This window comes from Melanotaenia boesemani, chromosome 16 (genome assembly GCF_017639745.1).
Source record: "Melanotaenia boesemani isolate fMelBoe1 chromosome 16, fMelBoe1.pri, whole genome shotgun sequence".
Classification (NCBI taxonomy): domain Eukaryota; kingdom Metazoa; phylum Chordata; class Actinopteri; order Atheriniformes; family Melanotaeniidae; genus Melanotaenia; species Melanotaenia boesemani.
The window spans coordinates 30878279-30888915 of record NC_055697.1 but is presented as its reverse complement, the minus strand read 5'-3'; the positions used below and the strand labels follow the sequence as shown (position 1 = coordinate 30888915).

The 10637-nt window shown below is 36.7% G+C and overlaps 1 protein-coding gene across 1 annotated transcript; it reads left to right on the top strand.

The window, feature by feature from the left end:
- Positions 1-3598: 3598 nt before the first annotated feature.
- LOC121655955 (mas-related G-protein coupled receptor member A6-like) lies at positions 3599-7262 on the top strand. The gene is made up of 4 exons (XM_042010905.1): positions 3599-3656; positions 3846-4079; positions 4308-4483; positions 4580-7262. The coding sequence occupies exons 2-4, from the start codon at positions 3864-3866 to the stop codon at positions 5115-5117; spliced, it is 930 nt and encodes a 309-aa protein (XP_041866839.1). The 5' UTR covers positions 3599-3656; positions 3846-3863; the 3' UTR covers positions 5118-7262.
- Positions 7263-10637: the final 3375 nt, after the last annotated feature.

Below are 10637 nucleotides of genomic sequence, written 5' to 3'. Positions count from 1 at the left end.
GGTACAGGAGCTGAATCGTAAACTGGAGGCTATTCCAGTTCTGGATGGCAAACTGGTTGAGCTTTCTGGGCTTGTACGTGAGGTGGTCACCAACTTGGAGAAGTTGTCAGCTCGGCTGGATGGAAATTGACCCAAAATTCGGATGATTGGGAGTCGCCAGTGGGACCACTGAGAGACTTAAGGCAGACGAAACAGCTCTGGCCTGAACCAAAACAAATGCTGTTATCAAATTTGGCTCCCTGTGCTGGCCTTGATGGCTGGCTGAAAGCTTCCTGGAATGTTTTGTTGATGGACGCTCAGTCCCCCACCCTCCCCTCACCCTCTTCACGGGCGATGGACTTCAACCTGGATCAGCCCTCAAGGATGCCCCACTATCATCAGGTGGCAGAGACTGTGAGGGAGAACTGGGGCAAAGTTCATATGCTCACTTCTACGCACACACATGCACCACACTCAAGTACACCACTACAGATACACCTCCCCGTTATTCACTGCCTTGCTGTCCTTCCACCTCCCTCCACTCCCGGGCAGTGGGTTCATTGGACGCGCTCTGAGAATGCAGCTGCGTCTGCACTTGCTGCGATGGGAGACCCCCCCTCCCCCCCGCCACGTGTTTCTGATGTTGTGATTGTCTGAGTTATGTTCTGTATGTACTGAGGAGTGTTTTTTGTATCTCAATAATGGGCCCTTAGGCCCAGTGTGGAGATGCCTTTTTTTTTTATCCTCTCCAGCTACATCTTACTCCCCTAATGTTACCTTTCACCTATATCTAAGACAAGGAGCGCTGTAGAAATGGCTGCTCCGTCAGTCTGCCTGTTCTGTTTGTGTCATCATATGTTGTTTTGTCTAGTCTTGGATGGGTTGTACTGAAAACATGAATTTCCCTGCAAAGGGATTAATAAAGTATTTTTCATTCATTCATTCAAATGGAATATTGTGTGTGGTGCAGTAACCTTTAAGCCAGATGTGGAGTTGTTGTACACGGCTGAATTTGACGTCTCCAAACCGTATCTTTACTCTTAGATTGGTGAATACCAACCTCTTGTAAATGGAGAGGATGGACCAGCTGGTCCTACTTTGCATTAGTTAACCCCCAAAATGCCCATAAAAGGTCGTGACTTACAGGCTGTGTGCAAACAGAAGAGGAACAGAGGAGAGAAAATAATAAGCAGGATGAAAAACTGATAAATGCAAACAAAAAAAAAAAAATTAAAAAGTTGTGCAGTGAAGCCCGATTTTCCTCATTTTTTAAAAAGTTTACTTGATCATATATGGAGGACGTAAAGTGACACAATGAATTAATTAAATATATCATTCAATAATTACTTAAATGTGTCATTAAATAATTAAAATGATAATTAAATACATAAATGTGTCATTAAAGTTATCATTAAAATATTAAAATACAAATGAATATATAATATATAATTATTTCACTATTTAATTATTTATCCAGTTAATTAATTATTTCACTATTTAATTAATTATTTATCCATTTAATTAATTATTTTAATATTTAATTAATTATTTTACTATTTAATTAATTATTTCACTATTTAATTAATTATTTATCCAGTTAATTAATTATTTTACTATTTAATTAATTATTTTACTATTTAATTAATTATTTCACTATTTAATTAATTATTTATCCAGTTAATTAATTATTTTACTATTTAATTAATTATTTTACTATTTAATTAATTATTTCACTATTTAATTAATTATTTTTCCAGTTAATTAATTATTTCACTATTTAATTAATTATTTATCCATTTAATTAATTATTTTACTATTTAATTAATTATTTTACTATTTAATTAATTATTTCACTATTTAATTAATTATTTATCCAGTTAATTAATTATTTCACTATTTAATTAATTATTTATCCATTTAATTAATTATTTTACTATTTAATTAATTATTTCACTATTTAATTAATTATTTATCCAGTTAATTAATTATTTCACTATTTAATTAATTATTTATCCATTTAATTAATTATTTTACTATTTAATTAATTATTTTACTATTTAATTAATTATTTCACTATTTAATTAATTATTTATCCAGTTAATTAATTATTTTACTATTTAATTAATTATTTCACTATTTAATTAATTATTTCGTGGTCCGCCATAATCATTAATTTATTTTATCTGTCAGCCTAGCCCATCAAACTCAGTGGGCGGGGCTAACCAGCGCATGTAGCGAGGAAAGCAGAGAGTCCAACAACTTCAACATATTCTCTGCTTTCCTCGCTACATGCGCTGGTTAGATAAATGAATAATTAAATAGAGAAATAATGAAATAGAGAAATAATTAATTAAATAGATAAATAATTCATTAAATAGTGAAATAATGAAATAGAGAAATAATTAATTAAATAGATAAATAATTCATTAAATAGTGAAATAATGAAATAGAGAAATAATTAATTAAATAGATAAATAATTCATTAAATAGTGAAATAATTTATTAAATAGATAAATAATTAATTAAATAGAGAAATAATTAATTAAATAGATAAATAATTAATTAAATAGTGAAATAATTATATATGTTTTTACATATATTCATTTGTATTTTAATTAATTAATGATACATTTAATAACACATTTATGTATTTCATTATCATTTTGATTATTTAAGTACACACTTAAGTAATTATTGAATGATATATTTAATTAATTCATTGTGTCACTTTAAGTCCTCCATAATCATAAATGATCACACGATGAGCTTTATATAATATAAAAAACAGCTTTATATACAAACCGATCATTAATTACTCCTGAACTTGGACAGAAGCCTGCAGTCACTCCTCCACTCTGCCTCTTGCTGGCTAATTTTTGGGACCCTGAAATGGAATACAAATAAATATAAACACTGTTGTGGGACTGGATTGCCTCACCCAGACATCCCAGTTGGGGTTAGTCAAGCCTTAAATTGTGTCCCATCAGCATTTTATACTGGTGTTAAAATGAGCACGGTTACTGATGGTGTTATTTTTTCAGAAACAGGTAATTTATCTACTCACTGCATCCTGTCTCTTCTCTGAGATCTCTCCAGACAGTAAAAATCAGTCTGATTATAACTTCTGTTTCATCTTCTATCATTTTCTCTCTTTCTTTTCTTCACTTTCTTTGATAATGTCCTCTTGGGTTGCTTTGTTGAATCAGCCATGGTGCACATTCAAAACATCCAGTGTGTTGATATCCAGTTGCTGGTGAGACGTGATGCCCCGGCCTGGAAAAAAGGTTTCTATGGAAAGTGCAGTTTCTCAGCCTCGGATGCTGCAGGGCAACAACAGCTCCAGTAATGTGCTTAATGGATGTCAGTATACCATCAAAAGGAGTTAGAAGCACAGAGATTTAATGCTGGAAACTTGTGTAGAGCTGCTTTAAACTGTGACATGTGAGAAATATTGGAAGATGATTTATTGAAAGAATTTCTTCACAAGTCCTTTCTGCTTATTTCCTTTTTCATTCTGATGACGATTGCAGAATCATGTTAAGAAATCTTTTTTTTTTTTTTTTAACTTCCTTAAAAAAGCAGATAGAAACGAGCAGAAACCAGCTGCTATCTACCATATCTGTGAAGGACTTAGACAGCGAAGGACTTTTTCTTGAGGGATTGTGCACCATTTCAAGGTAAATAATTTAATTTAAACAGATAAAGATGGTTTTTTTTAGTCACCACTTTACATCTTTCTGTGTTTCTGAACACATAAATGTGTAACAAGTCCATCCAGAGTGTGTGAACCAACACATTAGAGTTTTAAACATTTTGCTGAATAATGTTAAAGTAATAAACAACTTGCCATCACGTCTGTCCTACAGCCGTTTGCAAACTGGAAAATGAATGATTTCCATATCAACACCACCTTAAGAGACAAAAGCTACAACTACAGCAACGTCAGTCTCAACAATGATGATTCCACCAACAACACTTATTATAACTATGATAACAGCACCAATGAAACCCTCGAACTGATCGAAAATGTGGTGGACTGGATCGTCATCTGTTCTGGACTTCCTTTGACTCTAGTGGCCATCGCTACAGTTTATTCTCTGGTGTGTATCAGATTTACTTTTCTTCAGTATAATAAATGTGCTGTTTCTGATGTTTTCTGTTGTAAAGGATGGACTTTGTCTCAGATCAGTTCTGAATCCAGCCATACGTTAGATTACTAGATAGATAAATAGCTCAGATACAATTTGTGGGCAGAACAAGTAAATATATTTAAAGATCAGAAAACATTTCAAGCTTATTTATTTACATTTATCGATGTTTACCTGCAGGTACGAAAAGACCACGTTGCTCCAATTTACATCATCAACCTTCTGGTTTCTGATCTCGTTCAGCTCTGCTGTCTGGCTGTACAGAAGGCTGAAATTTTTTCTGTCTTCATTCTCTGCTTCTACATTTTTGGTCTTTTGGCCAGTGTTGGATTCATGATGTGCATCTCTCTGGAAAGGTAAATAATTGTTTATCCATGTACCCCACTGTTTGTGTCTGACCCTTAAACTGATATGTTCATCAGCTGTGTATCTGTGTCCATGTTTCATTGCAGGTATTTGATGATCACTCAGCCGCTGTGGTACAGATTCAGACGAAACATCAAGACCTCTGTGGCTGTTTGTGTCGTGGTCTGGATCCTTTCTTTCATTATTTCCATCTCTTTCTATTTCCATATTCATGATCACATAGGAACAACCATATCTGCTATCTTCCTCCTCCCCTTCCCCCTGTTCATCTTCTGCCTGGTTGGGACCATTAAAGCCCTGTCTGCAGCTCGCAGTGTCCCTGCTGATGAAAAACAAAGAATTGTGGCCATTCTGGTTGTGGTGCTGCTGATTTACACACTGCTGTTCCTGCCCAGCATCATTTTTTTTTTGGCAGAAAAAGCAAGATATAACCAAACCTTCTTCATCATATGTTTCATATTAGTTAAGATCAGTCCTCTCGCAGACTTGATTCTGTATATTTTCATCAGGAAAGGGACCACAGACAAGCTTTTGGCCTTACTGTGTTGTTGTAAAATGTCAACCAATCAGCAGACGAGCAACAGGAGTAATGACATGTCAGCTTCATGTAGTCAGACTATATAGATTTTAATTTCAGACTGTTAACAGACGTTATGCTGCAGGTGTAATAGAGTTAAAGTCTGACATCATGTTTTGCAGAATGTTTTTATGAAAATGTTCTTTATATAAAATCTGCTTCTTTTGTTAAGGAATTACAATCATTACCTGAAGCGTTACGACGGAGCTTCGGCAGATTTTCTCACTTGGTCCCGTAACGAAGGTTAATTCGTTTGCATCGTGTCTCTTCTTTCACCGTCTCGTTTTCTTCTCCTTGCTCCCTCTGATAATGTCTTCTCCCGTTTCTTGCACATTCAAAACAGCCGGTGTGTTGATATCCAGTTGCTGGCATGTGACGTGGTACTATAAAGTAAAACCTGATTCCACGTGATGCCCCGGGCTGGGGGGGTGGAGGGAAGAACGTTGTGAAGTGTGAAGTGTTGCATCGAAATGAAGCAGAATTGCAGATTTTTAAGATAGAAAGTTATGTAATGTTTCTTAAAGACCAATTCCTCTTTTTTCTTGTCTTTCCTTTGAGCTGAAGAAATGTATTTCCTCAGCACATTTTTCTTTTGTTTAATTTTTTTTAGATCAGATCAGATTAAAATGTATTGATCCCTTTGGGCAGGATTTCTTAGGATCCAGCAGCAGTGCAGCACCATAAGAGTTAAAGAAAAACATGATATAGCAAAAATCTACCCAAAGAATAAACTTTAAAATTCACCCAGGAGAAACTCTTGTACTCAAGTAGTCATGGATAAGTGCAGCCAGTCCAGTTTTCCACTACTATTAACTACTTAGTCTGTAATAATGTTAACTGTTCCTCCTTATTGTCGGCTGTTCCTCTGTGTGGAGTTCTACAGGGTGATGGCATGAGGAGAGAAATACTTTCTTAGTCTTCTTGTTCTGGTCCTGGGGAGTAACAGTCTGTTACTGAACAGGCTTCTCTGTGCACCGACGACCTCGTGTAAAAGGCTGACTGGCATCCATGATGGCCATGAATGATTTATGTCCAGAGTCCAGCTTCATACTAACCACAGAACCAACCCGCCTGACCAGCTTATCCAGCCAGCAGGACTCTTTTTTGAAGTATTTAGATTTGTTGGTTTTGCTTCAGGAACTCTGATCCAAACTGTCTAGTTTTACTCCTTTAGTGCATTTCAACAAACAGCAGAAGTCAGAGTATCACTAAGAAGTTTAAAATGCAATGCTCTGAATGTAGTTTAACAAGTCTGAAAAGTTTGCTGCGTTCATTGTAATAATTTAGCATGAATGAGCTTTCTAGTCGCCTCCAGAGCAGTTCTGGTTGTGTTGCAGCTTCTGTGGTATTGGTTGGACTCTCACACCTTCCCTTGTGCTGAAGGAGCTAAATTCTGTACCAGAGGTCACTAACAAGTGGACTGAGGTCCGGATCTGGACCCAGAAACTGTCCCACATGGACCCAGACCTAGAATATAAAATCTAACCGGGTGCTTTTATTTTAACTGGTGCAACATTTTTGTCGTCTTCGGGGTAGTGGTCAGGAAACATGCAGACCAAGTGCATGTGAGTAAATCCATCCCACGTGATACACTCAGCCAAACAGGTCTGTGAGGCTCCCGGCGGTTAACATTGCAGCACTACAGCGCAGACAGACCAGAGTTTAAGAGACAAGTAACATTAACATTACATCATCATTAACTACCCCTTTTTAAAGCTCCTTAGAAAAGCAGATGTAGATGATGAGAAACCACTGGGCAGAGGGCCAGCTGCTACCAGGACATGGGACACTCTTCAATACAAGCACATTTCCCCTGTTTTAGCCTCTTTTCTCTGGCTGCAGGTTCCTTTTAGAGCTTTTTCATTTTCTTCCTTTCGGCCTTGCTCCATCCTGCCTTTCTGAGCTTCTGCAGCCTTATTCACCTACTGGCTCCCTCAGCTCAGAGACGATGGCACTTTCTCTGTTGCAGCACCTAAACTGTGGAATAATCTCCCTCCACATCAGGCCTCTACGTTGTCAGATTTTACATCGCTCCGTAAAACCCATCTTTTCCATCTGGCTTTTAACACCATTAAGATGTTGATCTGATTTGTTTATTATTGTTTTAGTAGTTTTAATTGTTTTTATGTTGTTTTATTTTGTGATATAATGTTTTAATGTCTTTTATCTTTGTACTTATTTCATGTGTTTGCTTTTATAACTGTTATTTGTGTCTTTTAGTTTAAATTTTCTGTACAGCACTTTGCTCCGGTGTGCTTGTTTTTAAAGTGCTTTATAAATAAAGCTGGACTGAATTTGGCAAAGTCATTTCAGTGTTAAACTATTTTTTGTAAACATCTTGACTTTCTGCACTTTATCATTTAGAAAGTAAAGTTTAAACGGATACTTGTGTCACTGAAAGAAGCAAAACAAAAACATATTTTTACATTCTACTTTCATTCACATAGAAAAGAAGAAAAAACTACTGTACAGCCTTTTTCTCACTTCCCCTGTTTTGAAGAAGATCATCAGGAGTCAGCAGGACTCATCTTAAGTGACTGGTTAAGGTCCATGTTGGTTCTTCTCATGCAGACGTTAAAATGACGGTTTTCCACAATAACTCTGCAATGCTGTGAGTTATCAGTGTAAACGACTCAATATGCAAATAAATAATATGAAATATAAATAATTTTATATCTTTCATTTATATGCTCATTTTATACCCAATGCTGACACCCTTACCGTTACCTAACTAGTCTTCATTAAAGACTTGAGATGCTGTTACTCATATATCTTATACTGCTGAGTTTTTCTTTCCCACTTTTCCATCTCTGCTTGATTGTGTTACTAAAATTTTATGTCAAATATGTTCACTTTTCTTTTACAGTGAAACTGGAGGATAAAAACACCAAAAATCCTTTTTGTACTTGTGTCTAATAAATAAAGATTAAAAAGAATAAAGTTATTACAAACTGCATTTTAGAAGATTTCCCAACTTTTCTGGAACTGAGAATTTTATTACTTTTGACTCTTTAGTTTAAAAAAATGCTGACTGTGTGTTTTTCTTTAAAATGTCCTGGGATGCTTCCTGCTTATTGGGAATCTAGATGAGCATCACATAAACAGGCCCGACTGCTGTATTTATTTCCTGAGAGAAGCTGAAGTGGATCATGATAAATCCGGGTTACAAGCCACATTTGCATCAGAGCGACTGTGCAGGGCTTCGTCTTAACACTGGTGGACTGTGGCGTTTGAGGAGCAACATTTCCACTTTTGAAGGTGAAGATTGAGACAGAACTTTTCCATTTACACCATCATCAGCTGTAATGTGAAAGTCTGGATGAAAATCTTGCCGTGTGAATGCAGCTTTACTCATCAGGTGCTGCAAGGTGACATGAAAACAGAGATGTTAGATTGTTGTGTATCTGTGAACTGTTGGACCAGGAAATGAAAAATTCATTCCTTCATTTTCTGTACCGTTCAGTCCAGTTCAGGGTTGCAGGGAAGCTGGAGTCTATCCCAGCAATGAGCAGGTGAGAGGCAGGTACACCTGGACAGGTAGCCAGTCCATCGCAGGGCAACACAGAGAAACAACCACTCACACTCACTCCTAGGAAGAATTTAGAGCGACCAGTTAACCTAACATCATGTCTTTGTGCGGTGGGAGGAAGCCAGAGTACCTGGAGAGAACCCACGCATACGCGGGGAGAACATGCAAACTCCACACAGTAGTCGTGTATCTAAAATAAAATTGCTTTATTTTGTTCCAGTCTTGTTCTTTCTGCTCATTTTTCTTGACTATTTCCTGTATTATTTTTGTTTTTAAAAATCTAAATAAATTCAGGCATTAAGGGGTTAACAAGTACTTCTAACATTCGTCTACTTGTAGTAATCTTACTGCTGTCTTCACATAACCTTCTCTCAGAAAACATGCTTCAGTGAAGATGGTGAACTACACCGACTATGCTGACGACGGCTTTTATGATTTTATGGACTATGTGGACCCTCGTACATTTCACCATCACATCTCCCAACAAGGCTGCTGTTTAGGCAACGTTTTATTCACCTTCTTCGTGATGACGTCGATCATTTCTTGATCATTTCTTCCATCATCAGTTTCCAGGTATTTGGTCATGACCAGGCCACTGTGGTACAGATTCAGATGAAACCTCAGGACATGGGTGGTGGTTTGTGTTGTAGTGTGGATCTTTCCTTCTCTTTACCTCTCTATCTTTTTCTTTGTAAATGGTAGGACAGTGGAGACCTGCATAGCGTTTTCCTCCTCCTTCCATCCCCCTGCTCGTATTATTTCTGGTTGGGAGAGTCAGAACCCTGTTTGCAGATGACGGGGTCCCTTTGGATGAAGAACGATGAGTTTTTTGGTAATTCAGGTTCTGCTGCTGCTTATTTACACTCTGCTCTTCCTGCCTCGTGTTGTTTTCTCTCTGCTAGAAAACATGAGACACCATCAAACCTTTGACGTTGGGACTATAATTCCTGTCCACTTCAGTCCTCTGGCAGACTTGTTTCTCTATGTTTTCATGTGGAACGGGAGGGTAGACCAGCTACTGGCATCTCTGTGTGACTGCAGGAAGGGCCGTGATGTTACCAGCATTTCAGCAGTAAATGATGACAACATTTGCATCATCAGCTCTGTGGCAGCAGAGAGTTAGGAAGTGGAAAACAGAAGAAGCACAGGCTAATAGAAAGGATAGCGAAGGGACAGATACTTTAACCAACATCGTTTCCAAACGTCTGTTAAAGAGGAAGGACTGGACTGCTTACAACTGTGGGAAGCAAGTTCAACACTCAGATAATATAAATGCAGGACTTGACAAGACTTTACTAAAACACTTTTGCCTCTTCCTGATTGGTCAAAAATAAATCCAAAATCACTTAGAGTTAGAAACAATCATGTTTAGTCTAAAAGAAAACTCCTTTCTAACGTCTTTCATAGTCATGTTAATAAATAAACACTTCACATGTAGTTCCTCTTATGACCACTAGAGGTCCATATTCTGTGAACGTGATCATTGGTTGTTGTCGTCTGTGCAGATAAACGACCCACTGGATCATTTTTGTTTCATTTCTAAACTTGTTCTAGTTCCTTTCAACAAATGAATATTATGTTTGTCTGTTTGTTGTTATTGTTCTTTCCTTTAGGTTAATATATATGAAGTTCAGACCTATTAAATGAGTAAAGCAAACCATTATTACCTTGATCACATTATAATCACCAGCTGCTTCATTTTCATGTGAACTTGCAGAGAGCTTCTCTTTCTGTTTCTGATAATATGAGATGTTTTTTATTTATTTATACTACTTTTCCTTATTGTACTGTATGCTTATTCAAAGCTGTATATTCTGTAACACATTGCTATGTTACACAGCTGTTGACAAAATGCCAGTTGTGGTTGTATAATGTAAGTTTTTAGGAAATTTGCTCAACTAGAAGAACATAGAATGATGATTAGTCTCAGCAGTGAAACCAAACTATTATGAACATAATGAGCTTAATGTGACAGATTTGTTTTCTCTAACTATAGATCTGTAAAGGTTAATGCCCTCCGAGGTGGCCATTATCCTGC

What these genes read in the sequence shown, in the direction of transcription:
- LOC121655955 (XM_042010905.1), top strand. Translation starts at nt 3,864, where the DNA reads ATGAATGATTTCCATATCAACACCACCTTAAGAGACAAAAGCTACAAC. An exon ending in TCGCTACAGTTTATTCTCTG is followed by an intron (nt 4,080 to 4,307) that starts GTGTGTATCAGA and finishes GTTTACCTGCAG; the next exon opens with GTACGAAAAGACCACGTTGC. An exon ending in ATGTGCATCTCTCTGGAAAG is followed by an intron (nt 4,484 to 4,579) that starts GTAAATAATTGT and finishes GTTTCATTGCAG; the next exon opens with GTATTTGATGATCACTCAGC.